A 22,923-nucleotide genomic window follows, 5' to 3' on the forward strand; every position below is an offset into this window, starting at 1 on the left:
TACGCCTATTGACAATATGACATTTAGGAAAGGATGGGTAATATTTAATATCTGCTTTAATCACTTAAGATATATTTCATAGTTTCTTCTGCCAGATTCGTAAGCTAGAAAATAGGAGTGGACCTTTTGTATTTCATTACTACATGCATCACGGATCTAAATACTTACACTCCATAGACACAACATTTTTTCAAATCCTATTATTATTTAGGTTGCATGCCACGCTTTGACCAACATTATCTTTCTAACCAATCAAAGCATCAGTTTTAGATCAACTTTATTTAACTTGCTGCGCTTGTATCTGGCTCGCTGTTGATGCACCGCTAAGAAGGAGAGCGTTGTTGCACAGGTAAGTCGCAATACAAAGGATTGATTTGCAGTGTTCATTTTGTCTTCTAAAGGTGCGAACGAGTATGTCTTGAAAACTTTTATAGTAATAATTTCTCAGTTATTTTATAATGGCCTTTGATATATGTTGGTTGAATCCATTCACCCTCACTTCCACCACCACCCCATTGTAACACGCTGATGTTAATTATACAATGTGTTTTAGGTCTTTGTAATCATTATCATTCAGCTTAGGGGTGGGTTGAATGTGTTTTATAAAGATTTGTACACATTATGTAACTTTATCGTTCCAAAGCTTACTTGGATACAGCAAAGTCAATTACTCATCTATATACTCTCAGGTTTGTAAGTATATGAAATAATTAAGCGAAGAAAACAAAATCATTGATATCGCTTGCACATGAGGCTCTGTCATTGCTTGTATATACTAGTGTTGGATTGTATTTGTGTGTGGGGGTGGGGTAATGCAAGTGTTTTGCTTGCAATTAACCGATTTATTGTACTTAATTATTATGCCAGATAATCGTCTACGGAAAGAAATAACAAGATTGCTACCATTGCCTTAATGTTACACGGCTTTCATTTGGCTGAAAGCCGTATTTGATAATATCTCTATTTTAATCCAAATTGGACCTGTTTTGGTACCGCCGTCAAAATTTTTACACTTAAATCTTACAATGCGTGACTCAGACTAATATAAGTCGCTTAAGACTTCATTGATTGGTTTTTTAATTTCTATTTTTATGTACAGAGTGTACACGAAATTCCAACTTGTTCGAAAAAATTTTTTTTTATTCCAAATTAAAAACTCATGTTGATTTGACACGATTGCAGAGGTGGCTTACACATTATTGGTATTTTTATTGTCCATTAGTACAACTGGACTTAATTTGAAATAAGTACGGGCTAGCGTTTCAGGAAGTACACAACATCCATGGCTGGCTTGTCGAGCACCTTTCCTCCTTCACCACGCTCGGATTTCGTACACGTGGCAAGATGTGGAACGATTTCCACTTGCCACACGACCAGGTGTCCTAATGTGACGTCATCGCTGCCGACCAATCGCAGCGGACGTTACATACTGCTTGGCTTGACACATGGGGCAATCTTAATGCAGACTGAATGTATACTAACATGAGTGCGTGCTTTCATTGTTCATACTCATGTAAGAGCCTTACATTTAAGTTGTTAAGAACATAATGCTTCTACAACCTAACGGCTACAATCAAGAAGTTCTCTGTGAGAACATAAATGCCTGGGGGATGTGGCACCATTCCTTCCCCCAGGAATAATCAAAAAGGTGCCATTGGCACTTAAACAAGAGGTACATGTCTAATGTAGACGAACACCTCTATAATTCAACGCAATAACAACAAAACTAGACAGATAGAAATACTTTTGAACTGTCATCTCATTCAATGATCAAAGATGAAAGAATCACAATTAAAAACAAAATAACTGAAAAATATAACCAAGCATGAAAGCAATTTTTTAACATTTGCTAACGAAGAGACAATTAAGATTTTCCACACGATACTTAATTTGCTTGACGAACATGTTTAATTATGTTTAACATTTAGAAAAAGAGCAATGATGTATTTTAAACAAGATACGGTGCCTGTTCTTATAAGTCATACAATGACAGTAACAGTGATTTCGGAACATGTATCGTATATAAATGTGACGGTTCATTTTTTCTTTACAAAATATAATGGTCTGATTTAAATTAATAATATTTGGAATCATTGCTAAATATCATTACCTGTATATCCCTCTAGCAGTATGAATTGTGGGAGAAAAACCCATTAAAATTAGTGGACAATTTTTGGAAACGTACAGTCCATCACTTAAGTAAAAATTCATATGGTGATTAGTTGGGTGGTCGTCCAAACTTGAAAATAACACAAGAGGTCGCTCTTTTCAAAGCATTAACAGAGATTTATTAGCATGTTGCGTCGTTTTACCTAGGGCGGGGAGAAGATGTGCGATTGAACTTCGATCGCCAAATTGACCTTAAATCATACAATGACAGTAACAGTGATTTCGGAACATGTATCGTATATAAATGTGATGCAAAAATGGTAACGAGGAGTGCGGACCGAGCCTAGGTCAGGTTATAGATGTATACGTAATGTATGTATAGTGCGTTAGAATTAAAGTTTTCATCGTTAGCCGTGAGGAGTAAAATTAAAGACAGATAGTGTTTAGGAAAATGCCTTCAAGTAGATGTTAATGTACCAAACACATTTTGTGGACTCATTACATGCTGTTTGTACTTGTTTGATCAAAATATGTTTTTTGTAATGAAGATGTAAATTAAGGTCATTAACTTTGATGTATGAATAGGCACTACGTTAATTAATGGTCGTGTTTGCATAATGTTCAAAAACGATGCATTTGTAAGTATCATGAAGGGAAACTCTTACATTCTGTATTTAAAATTTATGTTACAGTTGGACTGGTAGAGTGACCATGACCGAGAGCCAGAACGGCTATAAGGGGCGTGGGGGGGGGGGGGGGAGACAGACAGACAAACATATAATTTAGAACTCATAATTAAAAAAAACTAATTGAAAATTATAATTTTGCTAGCTGGCCACGTCAATTCGATGCTTTCTTTATATGGCTTTTGAGGTCGTTTTGATTGTCAGGTGTTCGTAACCTTAGTAACACTAGTCATCAACATACGAGATGACGACTTTTTGGCAGACAAACAAATCACATTTAAATCATTTATAGACTCGTACACACCTATATTTACATTTAGAGAAAGAGCAGTGTTGTATTTTAAACAAGATACAGTGAATGTTGTTAGAATGCACTGAATGAATATTTTCTTCATATTTTTAGCTTCTATTAAATATAATCAACCTAGGTTTTTTTAAATAAATATTTTGGATCGTTAATATTTACCATTATTTACGTCTACATTTCTTACTCCAACCCTATGAACAAGAGAAAGACATTAAAATTGTCTTTGGCGGTTAAAATGTATTTATTGCATTTAAATTCATATCGTGAATGTTTTGGATGTCAATCAATTTTAAACACACTGCAGTAGTGTGAAGGGACTCAAGTGGTTGCTCTTTCGCAATAATTAAATCAGTTTATTTTCGATGCATCCAGTTAACCGCCATGTTGTAGGTAATACCTTGATCGGGGAGGAGATATGTAATTATATATTCTATCCCATAATTTAGCTCTAAGCCGTAGACACACAATGCAGAGGGTTTTCAGGATATGTATGCTATAAAAATGTAATGTTTTCTTGCGTGAAAGATCGAAAAGAATGTAAACTGAAAATAAGTGTGCCATGTAGTAGGTACGCCTTTAAGTAAAGTATATTAGGATTTAATATTGTAACGTCAGCCGTAAAATCGAAATTGGGAAGCGTATAAGAATCCATTCAACTAAGATCAAATGTACCATTCAGTAATATTGCTAAATGTAGTTGTGTATGTGTCTGTCTGTCTGTCTGTGTGTGTGTGCTCGCGCGCGACCAGTCCTATCACTAACTACTTTATGCTGAGCGCCTAACGAGGCAGCTGTTTGTGCCGTTTATATAAGTCTTTGGTATGACTTGGCCGGGGTTCAAACCCACGACCTCCCGCATCCGAAGGGAACACTCTAACCACAAAGCCAAAATGTATGTTTATTTATGGATATGTAGAGAGAGACAGACAGACAGACAGACAGAGATACGTACATACATGCATGCATGCGTACGTATATACACACACACGCACGCACGCGCGCGTGCACGCACACACACACACACACACTGATCACTAGTAAATTAGTTTAACGGATTGGTCACCGCGCCTCCTTTCAATGATTTATTCTTATTTTGTCTGGTGTCTGAGTTTTGTGTCATCCGAGTTCTGAGATGAGGATTTTTCGGCAGATTTACAGACTATAAACAGATTTACAGACTGTAATAAGAATATTGTCCCATTATGGAACTATATTGATTAGAGAATCAGTATTCTAGTAGATGACACAAGAAACTGTACTTTGTTTCGATAATATAATGAATTATAATAAACTGAGTACATATATTTTATATCCTACACATTTTTTTAAATTAAAAGTCTGTTGAAGTCATTAAAAATTATCATTATTTATGCACTGAATTACTTCTTTATCAGTATGAATTTGATAAAAGCAATTCAAATTAGTTGACAATTTTTTTTTTTTAAAGACATGTCTTTGATGGTTAAAATGAATCAAATCTTGTTGCAGATATTCGGATATCGTCCATAATTTAATACTTGGCTCTAGTATAAAGTAAATCTAGTAGATTGCTCTTTTGCACAAATTAAATCAGGTTACTTGGGTCCATCTCATTCACCGAGATGTTGCATCGTTTTACCTCGCGCGAGAAGATGTGTAATTGGATCCACAAATTTACCTCTAAGTCATGCAAATACAATACCGGGGATTTCGGAACATGTCTCTTGTGTTTACGTGATGGTTTCCAGCAATAAAGGTAAAAAGGATTTCGGACCGAAATCAAAGACGTCGGTAAATATATGTATATGTAATTATGTACAACACATTAGGATTGAAGTTGAGAACATTAGCCAAGAAGAGACAAAAATCACTCAGGTAGTGTATTGTCAATTAATGTAATAAATTTGGAGTATGCGCATTTGGTTATAGAACTCCGTTTTAAGGAATACTTATATTTGGTGTTCACTTGTTTGATTAATAGAATTCGGTGCAATGGAAATATTCCTTAGCCAGAAATAATTAGCCAATTACTAGGAGCCAACGTCACGGAGTGAAGTGTTAGTGAGTTTCCATGATGCCATAGTTTACTAGTAGTGAATTCAGGTCAAAACCGAATGATTGTCCCTGAAATAATATAGTCCCTATTAGAATCTAGTGGTGTATACTGGTGATGTGACTGCAGTGACAGTAGTTACGGTAGGAAAGCGGTAAATTACACAATGGAATCAACAAGAGGGGACTCGGCAGATACCATTTATATTGCCATGGTGGCAAATGTATGCAGTTTGACTGACAAAATGTGTCCTCAAACCATGAATTGACTGGCCTAAGGTGGCGTAGTTAAAGGTGGAGTAGTTAAAATAGTTCCCTGTGTTAGGGGATAATTGTATAGTTTCTACGGCGTGAACTGCTGACGGTACGAAAAGTTGATGAAAATAAAACATGCAGATGTGCGGTTGACGTATCTTTGGCAAGTTGTGAGCTTGTTGGATTTGCATTGATTAGAGAAAAATTTATATATAGAATGGACACGTCGGGCTTTCTAATTTACAACTGAAGTTGTATAGAAGTCTTTGAGATAAACTTGTGACTTCTAGCGGCAATCGCGCCAGGGTTTGACACTGCTCGGTCAAGCAAATATCAGTGGCTTGTAACAATACGTTTAATACATTCGAATATACCCGTCAGTTTTCCGAGATATTGCTTACGTATTCTTTTTTTTTCTTCATCAAAACATATTTTAATAACGTATATGTATATTGTGAATCGGTGATTGTGACTTATAAATGAAAACTATATTGACTCATTATCTTGTTTTACACACCAACCGATAACAGTGATCAAATAATATATCCAACCTTAGAAACGGAAGGCATTGGTTCAGCAGATAAATTGTTTCCTAATACGGTAAAAATGATAAAGGGACGAACATTGAGAGATTAAGCGGTAACGGAGAATGGGAAGATGTAACAGACAGAGCATGCTCTGTGTGTGTGTGAGAGAGAGAGAGAGAGAGAGAGAGAGAGTCGCTGCAACCAATGAAATCCACAGACCCGAAGCACCGAACTATCTGATCGATACGCCAAGCTGATGTGATAGTGTCAGATCAATGTGAAATATAATTTACTACAAGACGTCGGAGGTATATAGTTACATGAAGGATCTTGAGACTGAATGTGTGTCAAGTCCTGCAATGGTTTCCCAGTTTATGTAGAATGAGAACACTCTTTTATGTCAGAGTACATTCGATAAGACTGAATGAATATATACACACGAACCATATTCCCTCACGACTAAGCACACGTCACCAGGAGCGGGCCGCTTTCTTGATCTGAGCGACCACCTTACGTACAAATTCTACTACAATCAGACATGCATATATATATATATATATATATATATATATATATATATATATATATATATATATATATATATATATATATAACCGGCATCTGCAGCGACCACCTTAAAATGGGAGTGTACCTCATAAACAAGATAAGCTATGGTTGGTTGGAGAGCAAAAAGGTGGATTGTATTAGACGGTACTACGAAGCAGGCATATGGACACTACAGTACTACACAAGCCACACGCCAGGGAGGACCATTATATCAACGACCCCTTGTATTAGAATGCCCTCTAGTCAGGCATGTGCAACCTTAGGCCCGTGCCCTGGTTTTATCAGTTGCATCAGACGGGTACATTTACTAATTTCTATCCGGTTCGCTCCTTGGAGAAAGCTGCACAAGCCTGAGTTAGGTGACATATGAGTACCTTTAGGACCAATCTGTAGTACATCGTGTACAAAATGTATACGTGGGGATCCACTACCTGAAAGATGGTATATAGATGGCTGACCTGTGATGTCAGACGTTTCAGCCTGCACACCGCATCTAACACACGCCGTGCATAGCAAAGAGTTGAGACAATGCGCCCATACACTCCCGGCTGGGGCAACCTTACACACATGACAAAGCGTCGGCAACTTTGGATGCCTCCTTTGTGGCCAAGGGCTAGTGTGACGTTCTGTCGTATTGGGGTGGGGTTCTCCCAATATAATTTAATTAAATTAAATTGAAAGTTCCACCCTGGCTCGTTAGGTTAGAAAGTTAAATTAGTGATGATGTAGATTTACAGCTCTGAGCTCCCAGTCAGCAATGCCGACGGTTAAATTATAGAGAACACGAAGATGAAATTCAATCAATAACAATTTAATAAATGTGATAATTTAAAAACGACAACTTCCAATCACTCGTCTTTCCCTCGACCAAGTGACAGCCTAATTCATACCGTGATTTACAGTGTGAGTTCGATTTTTCACCTGTCCTTGCATCTACTCATCTATTTCTTCCCGCTGATTCCTTCCTTCTTTCCGTTCCTCTAACTCCTTCTTTGTCTCTGTTTCCTCTCTACTATCTCCTCCAGCTTCGCTCCAGACTTCAACTTCTCCTTTCCCTCTCTATTATCTCCTCCTCCAATTCCGCTCCCAGACTTCAACTTCTCTCTCTTCTTCCCTCCTTTCCTCCGTCTCTCTATCCGAGACAACGGGACCAAACTTTAACTGGTCTGTCCCTCAAAGCTTCCTGTGAAAAACCACAAGGCGTTAACAAATGTCTTATCGAACCTCACCTCAAACATAACGACAATTAACCATCAGATAGCTGTCAATGTTTCGGCCACGCATGCATACACATCGAAATTCCCACACACTTCTTGCAGGGTAAACAATGGCGTAATAACACAGTATCAGCGAATTGTTATACAGACATCAATACATTGCGTCACGTCAGTATATACACATATATATTTAATCTCATCGTACTACAATCTGACAAAATCAGACGCATGTCTGTACATTACAAATATTCAACAATGGCAAAATCTATAATCATATGAACATATGTGTTAGACTACTATAAAATACCCACATAGTAAATTACAATATTAACTCTTACGACGGCTGGCAAGCTATATAATTCTTTACAAATATCAACTCATTTCTTCAAAATATGCAAACATATTAACAAAACAAAGTAATTCTTCGTACTACGATTCTAGTAATAATAAAGTATACATACGACCTACAATTAAAATGCAGTCGCATTCCACAAAGACCGAACAAATATCTACTGACCGTTTGAAGCTTTCTGTACTTAGACCTTCCCGCTCTAAGATTTTCCCGCCAATAACGAATGGCTATTCGGAGTTACGCTAACCTCTTCTCTGGGTAATTTCTCTCAGCGAACTAACTTTTGCCGGAAAACGCAGTGATATCATTCTACCCAAATCAAGGTCTCCCCCTATCTCGATTCTGATTGGGTGGCGCTGTGCCCCTGTCCAATCGTCTTAGCGGCCAGTTCAACCTGTCTGTCTGTTTGCAGGGGAAAGAAGTTAGGACACTCCCACTTCTTCAGGCAATTTCTTTTGATCTTGGAAACATTTCGACACCTAGGTGATAATTGGCTGTCTGTGACTTTGCAACTCCGATGTCCGGTTCTTCTATTCTAGCCACAACAATCTTACGTAACGGATTAGTGCTAGCCTTCGGCAATGTTCGACATCAAACAATGACCCGTCAGAATTACCTTGATTATACATGTTTCAAACTGGGCTACTCTGGGTCGGGGTAAACATGACAGCTAGGCGTCCTTGTAACAGTTAGCGATATCTAGCACAGTCAGTGCATACTTGTACGTCTGTCGCCCAAACTTGTCTTGTGGCATGAACAAGAGATCGGCCTTCTGCATCTAATTCGTGGTCGGAATATCAAACCTCGGTCGGGGGTATTTGTGAGGAGCTGTCAGTTATATGTACCACAAGACATTCTGCCAGCTTTTGCATCGCTGCCACGTCCTTCCGGTGGCCACTCGTGTTCTAACACACTGCCGCAAGCTTATTATTCATTGCATTTTGTGTTTAAACAGGTTTGGCAGTTTTATTGTGCTTTGTCGTTCCGACTGCTATTGAGCTGCAAATGAGCACTCTCGCATCAGCTTTGGCTGGACAGCTCACAACAGGTGCCTTAAGTTGCTAGTTTGGGGATATTTATTGGCCACGTAGATGACAGCGGCAAGCGTACCCTTTCTCTGCCACAAATATCATCTTGTACTTTTGCTGCACAGGAGAGGGCTTGTAGAAGTTAGAAAGCTTGCTCTAGTTTCTAATAGGTAGATGGTCATCTATGGCCAGCAGTTAATACTCGTATGAAGCTTCGCTGGTGTCTGGGTGCATGTTGTTCGTCTCGAACAGTCTTTCAAAGAGGTAATCAAGACGCTCGCTGCGCTTACTTTGGTAATCTACCCGTGCAGCTTGGAGTTATTCCCTGCCTTTCCTTGGGGTTATGTAGAACCCTCTATCACTCATCTCGCCAGCAACAACAACAACAAAAACATCCTCACCCCCCCCCAAAAAAAAAAAAAAGATCTATAAAAAAAAAGGATGAGCGCTGCTGCATCACAGCAATAAGCCAAAAATCAACAATCGCTGAAACTGCAAAACAAATGCTTGGGCCTTGCAACCTTTGGCAAGCGTTGAGGCGGTTGTATTGAATACCATGTCAATTCCGGATCTAACTATTAATTCACCAAAGGCGGATTGGCAAAAACAAGAAAGCATTCGGTGTACATTTCTAACCCAATATTTTAATTCTAAAATGTTTCTTAAAATTTTTTGCCATTAAAGACTTTCATTTTAAAGAATAGTATAACCTTAGTAAAGCAATACAACCGCAGAAGAAAACAGTATGCAACTAGATTTTCTCCACTTCATGAATGCTGCCTTGCCATTTTGTTCCACGTGTTCCATCTGAATATGCATTTTTATAAAAGTGATTTATCTGTCGATGTGGATAAATAACGAAAATGATAAACCAGAACTATATACATATTTGAGTCGTCAAAGGTGTACAGTTGAATCAAAACCAGGCAAAATTGAATATGAGTTTGTTCAAGACAACGCAGTCTTCATTTAAAGACAGAAAATTATATTAAAACTTTTTCATTAGTCTCCCCTCTCCGAAGAAAGCGTATCCCAGAAAGATTCGGTGAGATTGGCTTAACTGGCTTTGTATTTATACACAACATCAGCATCAAGTAGGTTTGCATGAAGGATACATAAACGCAATAAATTTGTCAAGTCTCTTTATGACGATAGTTAATAACAGCACCTTATACATGTTAACTGATTACATCCCGAGAGACTAACCATTAATATTTCATTTACCAAAGAGGATTTTGTTTTCATCATCATTTTGAAATATACTACGTGAAGCCAGTCTCATATGGGCTGTCAGCCAGTCAAACGTCCTGGGGATTTTCCCCCACTTGATGTCTGCTGTCTTCACATTGTGTATCTTATTCGAGCCCGGCGAGGCAATGGTGGTATGGCAACGCAGCGTGCTGAGGCAAACTACCCCATTTACATCTACTAAATAAGATTTACTTCATTTCTCACTAACTACTTCCACCACTGACTATCTAGGGAGCTGCGGTAGACCAGCTGATTGAGCATCTGACTTTTAATCCAAGGGTCGCTGGTTCGAGACTCTCCCATGCCATCCCGGGTTTACTACTTGTCCTTCTGAAAATTATATTCACTAATCTCTTTTTAAAAAAGATATCTTACTGACTTTCACTGAACACATGATCTTACCTTAGAGGAATAGGCAATTTATATGTATGTATGTATGTATGTATGTATGTATGTATGTATGTATGTGCCTGAACAAATCATAATGATGTGTTGACACATTTCACTTTATACATGTGTCTGAAAATTTATATTTAAAAATTGACAAATCCAGTTACAAGACCACTCGCTATAGTTTGAGAACTTGCTACAAAAAAATTCAAGGACTTGCCACGAACCGGGGTCCAGTTGTCCTGAGCAATACTTTCATCCTCCTCCAAACTATTAATCCGATATTTACTATAGCGTCCCTTTGGGAAGATGTTATAATCGAGATTTACAAATAAATATACAGTAAAATATGTTTATTTCCCAAATTACATCCATTCGTGATTGGCAGGTTCAAAACTGCCATGACGTTATCAATGAAAAATTTCAACTTACAGCATTTTTACCACTTGTGAGTACTCGTGTCATGATACACAGATCCTGAAGAGAAACATTTTATAGCATGCATATAGAATATGCTGTGTGGTGTATAGCATTAGTCAGTGATTGCAAAATCCATGTTTACTCTTCATAAACCGTTTGTTTGGCGTATAACACGGGATCAGTAAGACAAAGTTTACTTCTCCCGACACTGCTATGACGAAAATACTATTATATGATGGATGTATGGTAATTTGAAACCTGAATACTCAACGATAACACATGTATCAAGTAACATCATCCATAGATCGTGAATATACCACACGTAAGCGATTGGGCAAAACTTTAAGCAAACTCTGAAAGATTAGTACGTAGAAATAATGGTCATGAAGATGATGGGCCTTGGGTAGAATTACTGTTCATAAAGCTACAGTTGATAGCTTGTGTAAGCTTGCAACTATATCCAACCTTTTGTTGCGACGATACAAACACCTGTACGTTAATAACTGTAAACAACCGCGAAATGGTAATTTATTCTAATATCACTGTTGTTGCCGCATTATTAGGATAAGCAGTGACACTCACCAGCGACGCTCTAGCAATAAAGCGCACACAGGCTCAGCAATAAATATGAAGATAAACTCCGATAGCTCGGGCATCAATGGTCTTGATGGTCAAAGTAAATGGGGGCTACATCAAGTATGTTTTTCTTACCTTTATCAATCACCCGACTTTTATTCATATAGTGTTTAACGAATTAAATATACGACAAGATATATTTCATTACCTTAACGTGGACACAAATATTCATTTTGAATTAATACATACTCTGCTAGAAGTGGTTCTCACACTTTGTTTACTGCGATCTAAATCGGACAATATGACCTACCGACCTTCAGGGTACTTTTCTTCATTTACAAAGCGAACAAAATTATTTGTCCTGACGACCTTCACGAACATGCTAAAGAATACCAACCCCGCGGCCCTGATATTTGTTGCGATATGATGGTGGAAACTGCACTACTAGATAAAGATCACAGACTGTCCTTAATCAAACTCTGTTGTTGAGTGAAGATCAATGGAAAATAAATGGACTACTTTAAAATGAGAAAATACGGAAGAGAAAAACAAAAACTACGCGTTGTACTGAAGTGTCCTGAACATAGTACATGGATATAATAATGAGAAAGAATACTGTTCAGAAAGTTACTAAATCTGACTCTATAAGAACTAATTTAATGCATCTAATGCTGTAGTCTGACTCTACAATAACGAATTCAATGCATCTTCTGCTGTAGTCTGACTCTACAATAACGAATTCAATGCATGTACCGCTGTAGTCTGACTCTACAATAACGAATTCAATGCATCTTCTGCTGTAGTCTGACTCTACAATAACGAATTCAATGCATCTTCTGCTGTAGTCTGACTCTATAAGAATTAATTCAAAGCATCTAATACTGCAGTCTGACTCTGCAATAACGAATTCAATGCATCTACTGCTGCAGTCTGACTCTACAATAACGAATTCAATGCATCTTCTGCTGTAGTCTGACTCTACAATAACGAATTCAATGCATCTTCTGCTGTAGTCTGACTCTACAATAACGAATTCAATGCATGTACCGCTGTAGTCTGACTCTACAATAACGAATTCAATGCATCTTCGGCTGTAGTCTGACTCTACAATAACGAATTCAATGCATCTAATGCTGTAGTCTGACTCTACAATAACGAATTTAATGCATGTACTGCTGTAGTCTGACTCTACAATAACGAATTCAATGCATCTTCGGCTGTAGTCTGACTCTACAGTAACGAATTCAATGCATCTTCTGCTGTAGTCTGACTCTACAATAACGAATTCAATGCATCTAATGCTGTTCTCTGACTCTATCAGAACTAGTTCAATGAATCTAATGCTGTAGTCTGACTCAACAGAGACTAATTCAATGCATCTAATGCTGTAGTCTGACTCTACAAGAACTAATTTAAAGCATGCAATGCTGTAGTCTGGCTCTACAATAACGAATTCAATATATCTAATGCTCTAGTCGGACTCTACAAGAACTAATTCAATGAATCTAATGCTGTACTCTCTGACTCTACAAGAACAAATTCAATGCATGTAATGATGTAGTCTGACTCCACAAGACCGAATTCAGTGCAAGTAATTCTGTAGTCTGACTCAAAAGGTACTAATTCAATGTATCTAATGTTGTGCTCTGACTCTACAAGAACTAACTCAATGCATCTAATGATGTAGTTTGGCTCTAAAAGAACGAATTCAGTGCATCTAATGCTGAAGTCTGACTGTAAGAACTAATTCAATGTATCCAATGCTGTATTCTGATTCTACAAGAACTAAATCAATATATCTAATAATCTAGTCTGACTCTACAAGAACTAATCCAATGCATATAATGCTGTAATCTGACTCTGTAAGAACTAATTCAATTTATGTAATGCTGTATTCCGAATCTACACGAACGAACTCAATGCATCTAATGCTCTAGACAGACTCTATAAGAACGAATTCAATGCATCTAATGCTGTAGTCATACACTATAAGAACGAACTGAATGCATCTTACACTGGAGTCTGACTCTGTAAGAACTAATTCAATGCATCTAATGCTGTAGTCCGCTCTAAAAGAATGAATCCAATGCATATAATGCTGTAGTCTGACTCTATAAGAACTAATTCACTGTATCTAATGTTGTAGTCTGACTCTACAAGAATGAATTCAATGCATCTACTGCTGTAGTCTGACTCTACAAGAACGAATGAATTCAATGCAAATGATGCTGTAGTCTGACTATATGACATAATTCAATGCATGTAATGCTGTAATCTGACTATACAAGAACTAATTCAATGCACGTAATGCTGTAGTCGGACTCTATAAGAGCTATTTCAATGCGTCTAATGCTGTAATCTGACTCTACAAGAACTAATTTAATGCACGTAATGCTGTAGTCTGACTCTACAAGAACTAATTCAGTGCATCTAATGTTGTAGTCTGACTCTACAAGAATGAATTCAATGCATCTACTGCTGTAGTCTGACTCTACAAGAACGAATGAATTCAATGCAAATGATGCTGTAGTCTGACTATATGACATAATTCAATGCATGTAATGCTGTAATCTGACTATACAAGAACTAATTCAATGCACGTAATGCTGTAGTCGGACTCTATAAGAGCTATTTCAATGCGTCTAATGATGTAGTCTGACTCTACAAGAACTAATTTAATGCACGTAATGCTGTAGTCTGACTCTACAAGAACTAATTTAATGCATCTAATGCTGTAGTCTGACTCTATAAGAACTAATGAATTCAATGCAAATGATGCTGTAGTCTGACTATATGACATAATTCAATGCATGTAATGCTGTAATCTGACTATACAAGAACTAATTCAATGCACGTAATGCTATAGTCGGACTCTATAAGAGCTATTTCAATGCATCTAATGATGTAGTCTTACTCTACAAGAACTAATTTAATGCATCTAATGATGTAGTCTGACTCTACAAGAACTAATTTAATGCATCTAATGATGTAGTCTGACTCTACAAGAACTAATTTAATGCATCTAATGATGTAATCTGACTCTACAAGAACTAATTTAATGCATCTAATGATGTAGTCTGACTCTACAAGAACTAATTCAATGCACGTAATGCTGTAGTCTGACTCTACAAGAACTAATTTAATGCATCTAATGATGTAGTCTGACTCTACAAGAACTAATTTAATGCATCTAATGATGTAGTCTGACTCTACAAGAACTAATTCACTGCACGTAATGCTGTAGTCTGACTCTATAAGAACTAATTTAATGCATCTAATGATGTAGTCTGACTCTACAAGAACTAATTTAATGCATCTAATGATGTAGTCTGACTCTACAAGAACTAATTCAATGCACGTAATGCTGTAGTCTGACTCTATAAGAACTAATTTAATGCATCTAATGATGTAGTCTGACTCTACAAGAACTAATTCAATGCACGTAATGCTGTAGTCTGGCTCTATAAGAACTAATTTAATGCATGTAATGCTGTAATCTGACTCTACAAGAACTAATTTAATGCATGTAATGCTGTAATCTGACTCTACAAGAACTAATTTAATGCATCTAATGATGTAGTCTTACTCTAAAAGAACTAATTTAATGCATCTAATGATGTAGTCTGACTCTACAAGAACTAATTTAATGCATCTAATGATGTAATCTGACTCTACAAGAACTAATTTAATGCATGTAATGCTGTAATCTGACTCTACAAGAACTAATTTAATGCATCTAATGATGTAGTCTTACTCTACAAGAACTAATTTAATGCATCTAATGATGTAGTCTGACTCTACAAGAACTAATTTAATGCATCTAATGCTGTAGTCTGACTCTATAAGAACTAATTTAATGCATGTAATGTTGTAGTCTGACTCTACAAGAACGAATTCAATGTATCTAATGCTGTAGTCTTACTCTGCAAGAACTAGGTCGAGGCACACAGTGCATGTAACTCTGGAGAATGTAATATTTATTGCAGAAGTTAAAAATTCGACAACGCATGTGCATATGATAATGGTATATGCCTTAAGTTCGTAAAATAAACAAACAAAAAGGTCGGGGTATTAGAAAACCTTGTTTTTCTTTTTAGTGACCGGCCTCCAGTCAACTCCCCCACCCATTTTTTGACCATGTAGGCAAGATAATTCAGAGGACTATACGAAAGAGAAAATTATATACGTGTGTGTATGTATGTGTGTGTGTGCGTGCGTGTGTGTGTGTCTGTGTCCTATTGAATCAAGGATAGTTTTTAACAATAGCAACTCGATCCAGACAAGATGACCCAGATCTGGGTCCATCCCCGGTTACATCCATCTGATCCATCCCCGGTTCAGCTCGATTTTTTACCTATCGCCGTGAGATAGCATTAGTTTTCAAATAAAAGAAGGGTATAGCAGATATAGATACACCGATTTTTTTCTGAACTTATATGACTAATCGAAATACGGCAATTATTTTTATTTAATTGCCATATTAGGAAAAAGGCCTAATATATATATATATATATATATATATATATATATATATATATATATATATATATATATATATATATATATATATAGATAGATAGATAGATAGATAGATAGATAGATAGATAGATAGATAGATAGATACATACATACATACATACATACATACATACATACATACATACATACATACATACATTCGTCTCTCTTTCTTTCAAAGAGTGTATGTATTTCATGTTGTATTAATAAATTATTTTTCTTCTTGGTTTCTTCAGCTTTAAAGCAGACTTCAGCAACTAAATAGTTTGTTTTTCTTTTAATGTGCACGTGAACTAAATGTGTGACAATTTATAAAGATGCGTCAATCTAGATTCAATCTTTCACTTTTCTGAAAGCACACCACCTGCGCAGGTATGGGGGTTACATATGTAAATTACCTGTATGAAAATATATATTCTCGGATTTCCTTAAGGCTGTGCATTATTAATTCTGTCTATCTATTGAACAGATCATTCGAAGTCTTAAATCACCAGTTCGTTCTGCTTTTGTCTGAAACGACGTTCGTGCAAACTTCCGCTTGAGAAAGATCTGGGAAGTCGAAAACATGAAATTGCAAGGAGGCTGTCTCGTTCTTATGTTGTTCGCTTTGTATTTTGTCAATGCTGACAAATCAGTGAATTACACCGGCGTCTACGTCAAGGTTCTGGAACAGTCTGGGAAAACAGTGGTTGGCAACACCTCGAATCTAGATGCGGATCCAAATTCTGTTAAACTTCAGTTCGCCGAAATAAAAGAGAAAGATTCTAACGGGAACGTAGTTGGAAATAACGGGGTCCCGCCTCATACCTTCAACACCTTTGCGATCCAAAATTTCTCTTCTGGCAGCACAGTAGATGTTAACTATCAAAACATCACTGCCCTTATGTTTAACTTCACGGCCAATCTAGCAACAGTCAATGCCACTCTAATGACAAGTGTTTACATCTTCAAAGAGGACGGCAACATCACTGATGCCAACGAGACGACGAAAATCAAGGTAAGGAAGATTGTACATTTCGCATATCTTGTGCCCATATCTTTGTGCACTTATAAATATCATATAGACTGATTATCATGTTAATTATATCATCACTATTTCATGCGTCTTTCAAAAACGATAAAAACGTCTATCACAATCGAAATTAGTGGATTTGTTTCACATCAAGTCAAGCAAAGGTAGACTTTATCAGGACCCTTATACAAAGACACATGATTCAAACTTGAATCTACATGCAGTATCATGATAAAGCTTATCGCTTTTAGAGCACTGAACTTTGTTGTAAGAGCAAGACAAATGTTTGATTCTTTTCCAAAATGATGCACAATACATGTATTATCACAACAAAGTGTTATTTCATATGAAATCGGTGAAAACGTTTGTAGTATATCTTATACAGACAGTTTGTATATGACATCATACAAGTTTGTATCACCCATTTCAAAATTTAGGTCATTCTTTTATATAAATGATTAAGCATGAACCGATTTCACATTTTACAATTTCTATAAATCTTTGAGCCTGCCAATTATAGCATATCAGTTTCAAATATGTACATAAAAGTATGTGCTAATATTATATTGCTAATATTTTATATTCTTATGACCTAGTAATACATATTCTTATGACTTAATTTAACATTATTCCAAAGACGCTACTTCCTTCAATAATGACACAATGTGAAGTTAAATAACAAGATGGCAGACAGTAATTTAACCAAGTAAAATCAAAGTGGACTTTTACCTACCGCTTTATGAGTTACAGTTGTTTTGGATGTTATGCGCAGTGAACAGAGTTGCGATTCCTGGACTAAAAAAATGCATTTGGAAGCATTCAATGACCAAGTCAGGTAATATTTGAAGACGCTATGCTGTCTAGATATGTGTGGTATCTTAATGTACACACACACACACACACACACACACACACACACTTTATTTCTCATAACGATGCGTATGTACCATGAATTTAGTAGTTCACTGTTTCAGCAATTGACTCATATGCATATCGCATGAAACAGGGATACAGTCTAAAAAATTCCTTAATGCATTCGCGCCATCTTTTAAATGATAACAGAAACGAGATAATTCCATTGTTTGATGATCTTCTTTCTCAAGGCTGGAAATGTGAAATTCATCATCAACATCCTGAATTGGAAATTTTGTGGATCATCGGGTGTCATCTGTGATTCACCAACAAGTGAAGTAGGAATAGGAAAGTACTTAGATTTTAGTATCGTTATCAGCGGGAATAGGTCTGCATCCAACGAAACTAAAGGGACTTCTGATGGAGATATGTATAACCTAGGAGGAGGTGCCGGAATCATCCTGTCTAAAAAGGTAAGTTCGACCTGTGGTCTTTTCAACTTTCGCTACATTTTAGGGTATCTTGCTTTGTATACGCGGAATTCTATTATACATGTTATATCCCTGTTCCGGGTAAGTGAATACATTTGGTTTTCTTGAGTTCGATACGTGTAACATTTTCTTAATGTTTCGAGTGATAAATATTGCAGAATTTAACTATTTTAGTCATTGAAAATCTTGTGAATAACTTTTAATATGCCATTCTTGATAACTGTTTAGTCCTACGATGAGAATAGCTGTTAAGAAGGATTTGATTCATCAGCACAGTATAATAACCCTAAAATGGTATTTTTTTTAACAAAGCAACGCAAATTACAAGACATCTCGTCAAATAGAGAAGTCAATTGTACTAATTATTCCTAATTAGTTTAAAGAGACTGCTATGGGATAATCTCTTCTTATCCAAATATATCGTAGACGCCAGCAATCACCCGCTCGCTTCCAGGTGCTGAAACGTAATGTGGCTGGCAAATGCATAATTTTGACTGTTATAAAGATTTGACGACATCATTGGAATATGACCAACCATATGTTGCACTCGTTTCACATTTACATATTGTTTTGTGCAGCATCTTTTTTGTCAGACGGCACTCAAACATTTTATATTGGCGCACTTGTCACAGCTACATCAAAGAACAGCAAATTTGCACTGCATGAAATTCTTGCACATTATGGCGTCTGAATAATTATTGGACCACACGTCAACGCGGACGTCCTCTGAGCAAAATACGCCTGGTCTGTGAACCCAACACAAAACACATGGAAAGCTTCAGGTATTAAAAGAAGAGTAAATAGTTCTTAGATAAACAAGAATAGATACCCCTCTACTTGACCTATATCGCGATTACCATTTCCTATAAATAATATGTGAACTTAATGAGAAATTTTAATTCTGGAAAACTCGACTGTCAGAATAAAGTGGAAAACAAACGATGTTCTACTATTCATTATCTCTTATGCACAAGGATTTCAATTAAGTTTTGAAACCGAAATTCAATAATTTCATCCAGTACTTTGCTCCTAGCTCAATGCTCTTAGTGTGTGGAAAATGAAACTTTAAAGTTTTTTTTTTTTTTTTTTAAGTGGAAACAGTTTTCATGTAGTTTTCGATAAAACTTCACTCCTTAGGGTAAGAGAAAGGAATAAAGTTCTTTATCAAGGCCTTAGAAGAACCAAGATACAAAAGCCAAATGGTACACATGAAACTTGGTCCAGGCAGATAGAGTGCGCAATTAGTGCAGATGAATGGACCAACTTTTTGTTTTAGCTAAACTTTGTACAAAAGATACAAAACTGACTGTTTAAGTGATAACGATAAATACACCTTCAGCAAAGAGGTAATAGAGCACATTGAGCACTTCTTCCATGACTGTTCGGATACTTAGTATGTTTGGAAATTGTTTGTGGAATAGAACTAACCCTACCATCAAATTTTTTTAGAATTACTCGAAAATATCTCCTTATAGGAAATAACAACTTTGATGATATTGATATCTTCATAGTTTTGCGTGAAAAAATATTTGATATACAAATCACGTTGTGAATTATAAAAAATCCCAAATCTCTCCTAATATATAGAATGTGTCTTGGACAAAGATGCTGATAGGGCACGCTTGTAGGTACTTTTCCCACGTGACCTTTCCTTATACATTCACTTTCAAAAATGTTGTACACTGTATCCTTGATACTGTTTTTGTCGCATTTTAATGTGACTGGCTTCTTTTCACTCCACAAAATGACAAAATGCTACAGAAGTCAGACATTTTACTTGTCACAAATATTTGACAGCATATTATCATTTCACCGAGACATATTTCGTTTTTCTTTCTTTTTATAGGTCAGATATGATGACCAAAACTGGACCAATATGACAACTGGTTATCCCACGATGACAACAACTGGTGAAAACCAAACGTTTATATTCCGGTTCGAGAAATTCAACATTTCTGCCCAATACAGTCTAACCGTCGCCGTTGGTGGCTTTGACGGACAGAACGGTAACAGTATCAGTGGAAATGGTACCACTGTCAGTACCATTGTCGGTGTAAATGGTACCACTGTCGGTGGAAATGGTACCACTGTCGGTGGAAATGGTACCACTGTCGGTACCACTTATAGTACCACTGTCCGTTTAAACAGTGGCAATACACTGTCATTGTCATTCTTGCTTGCCTTCCTAGAGATATCTCTGTCTTATTTTTTGTTCTACATGATGTAATCTTTTCCACTTTTTTGATGAGCAAATTATATATTTATCTCAGGCTCGTTAACTGCGTTTACAGAACGGGATACTAATGGAATGATTTCTAAATGTCAAAATCGGCGTCTACTTGATAGTATCTGTACAAAGTTTGACTTCTGCACCTGCCGATTTTCTTGCAAATATTTTGGTTCAAATAACATATGTGTTCCTTAAAACAGCAGTTAGTCATAATGTTTTTGCACACAAAACTTCATGCATTAAAAATTATCAATTTGTACCATTTGCATATAAATATGACCGCTTCAACTTTGATTACACAGAGAGCTATTGTTGTATTAATCATGTGACTGTTTCTTGTGTTAGGTCCTCGTCATCCATGCAAAGTATTTCTTTCCTTGAATCGTAAGTGTCTTGGCGTAAATAACACGCTCAACATTTATTGTGACAATTAGAATGGAATGCATGATATATAGTACTGGCGATGAAGAGACAATTGCTGGAAAAGGTGTTAAAGCAGTCTGCGTACTTCTGAATAATGCTAACAATTGACAATGTCCGGTGATAATAATGTCTGCTTTATTTGATTTTTTGTATTCCCAATTGCGTCTTATGAATATGAACTTTGGTAAATTATGCAAGCAGAAAACATAGAAAGGGTACATAGAAAATATTGCAAGTTGTTACAAGACTTACTATCCTTTCTATGTGTAGAGTTGGGCCGACATAAACTTCGTATCAACAGACATCTGTGTAGCATTAAGTACTGGTTCAAAATGCTAAACACAAATAATTGTATTCTTTGAAAACAAATATACAAACTAACGCTTAACGCTTGCGAAATTAATACCAGACTGAATTAAGGTAGTACAAGACTTCTTAAAATCCTGAGTTCAAAATAATAGTTCTCACATTAAAACCCCAGATATATATCTGGGGTTTTAATGTGAGAACTATTTGAACTCAGGATTTTAAGAAGTCTTGTACTACCTTAATTCAGTCTGGTATTACCCTAATTTAGTCTGTAATTACCCTAATTCAGTCCCTGTATATATATATATATATATATATATATATATATATATATATATATATATATATATATATATATATATATATATATATATATATATCTGTGGTTTTAATGTGAGAACTATTATTTTGAACTCAGGATTTTAAGAAGTCTTGTACTACCTTAATTCAGTCTGGTATTACCCTAATTTAGTCTGTAATTACCCTAATTCAGTCCCTGTATCTTCATTTGTATCACTTTGTAGCCAAAGACTAAAATATATCTTTTATTCTGACTGGCGTTCAGCAGTTGCTTCGAAAACATTATCCATGCATAAAGATATAAACGATATGTTCAATAACACTTATCTTACAATAATTGTCAATGCCAGCAATAGAAAGGCTTAAAGTAAATCACCACATCCATTAATTATCGAGACTGGAAGACATGTAGAAAAACAACAACATGAAAGGATATGTGAAATTCGAGCAGATCTTGAGATCGAAGATGAATATAATTTTTTCTTAATCTGTCCTTTATACCCCTCACTTAGAAAATATTATATTGATCATTTTTATTAGCAGAAAACACGCATGTACAAGCTACTTTACTTACGCAAAGCTAAATTTGTAACAACTCTAAAATACCCAGTAAAATATTAGCATAATGCTTTCAAAAATTAGATATTCTCTCTCTCTGTACATCTTTCTCTTTCTCTCATAAAACTGACGTGCACACAGGAATATATCGCTTTTTATTCATGCAAAACAGTGCATTGTAGATTAAGTATATATCATAGTTTCTGTATCATGTCTTGCACACGTCAAATAAAAAAATATATTCCGTTCTGTTCTTTTTTAAATAAATTTAATGTTTTTTTTTCTTCTCTGGAATGATCTTAAGTTGATTCCATTTTCATGTTTTCCTCGAATAATAATTTTGTTCTTTCATTCATATATATAAGTTTTATTCAAATAAAACCGTTTTAGCAGCAGAGGGGGCGAATCCGACATTTTGTCCAATCGTCATTTGGCTTAATTAGTACTTTCTGCACTCAACGATCTAGTGTCGTCAGCGCCTGGTAAAAAAAAAACGACGTCGTCGTCGTTGTCA

The 22,923-nt window shown here is 36.2% G+C and overlaps 1 protein-coding gene across 1 annotated transcript; it reads left to right on the plus strand.

The window, feature by feature from the left end:
- Positions 1-213: 213 nt before the first annotated feature.
- On the plus strand, positions 214-22,658 carry LOC149801521 (skeletal aspartic acid-rich protein 1-like). Its single transcript, XM_089955696.1, has 4 exons — positions 214-349; positions 16,704-17,231; positions 18,350-18,571; positions 20,436-22,658. The coding sequence occupies exons 2-4, from the start codon at positions 16,800-16,802 to the stop codon at positions 20,814-20,816; spliced, it is 1,035 nt and encodes a 344-aa protein (XP_089811822.1). The 5' UTR covers positions 214-349; positions 16,704-16,799; the 3' UTR covers positions 20,817-22,658.
- The last annotated feature ends 265 nt before the right edge of the window (positions 22,659-22,923 follow it).

Source organism: Sinohyriopsis cumingii, chromosome 4, assembly GCF_028554795.1.
Source record: "Sinohyriopsis cumingii isolate HCF-2022 chromosome 4, ASM2855479v2, whole genome shotgun sequence".
NCBI classification, from domain to species: domain Eukaryota; kingdom Metazoa; phylum Mollusca; class Bivalvia; order Unionida; family Unionidae; genus Sinohyriopsis; species Sinohyriopsis cumingii.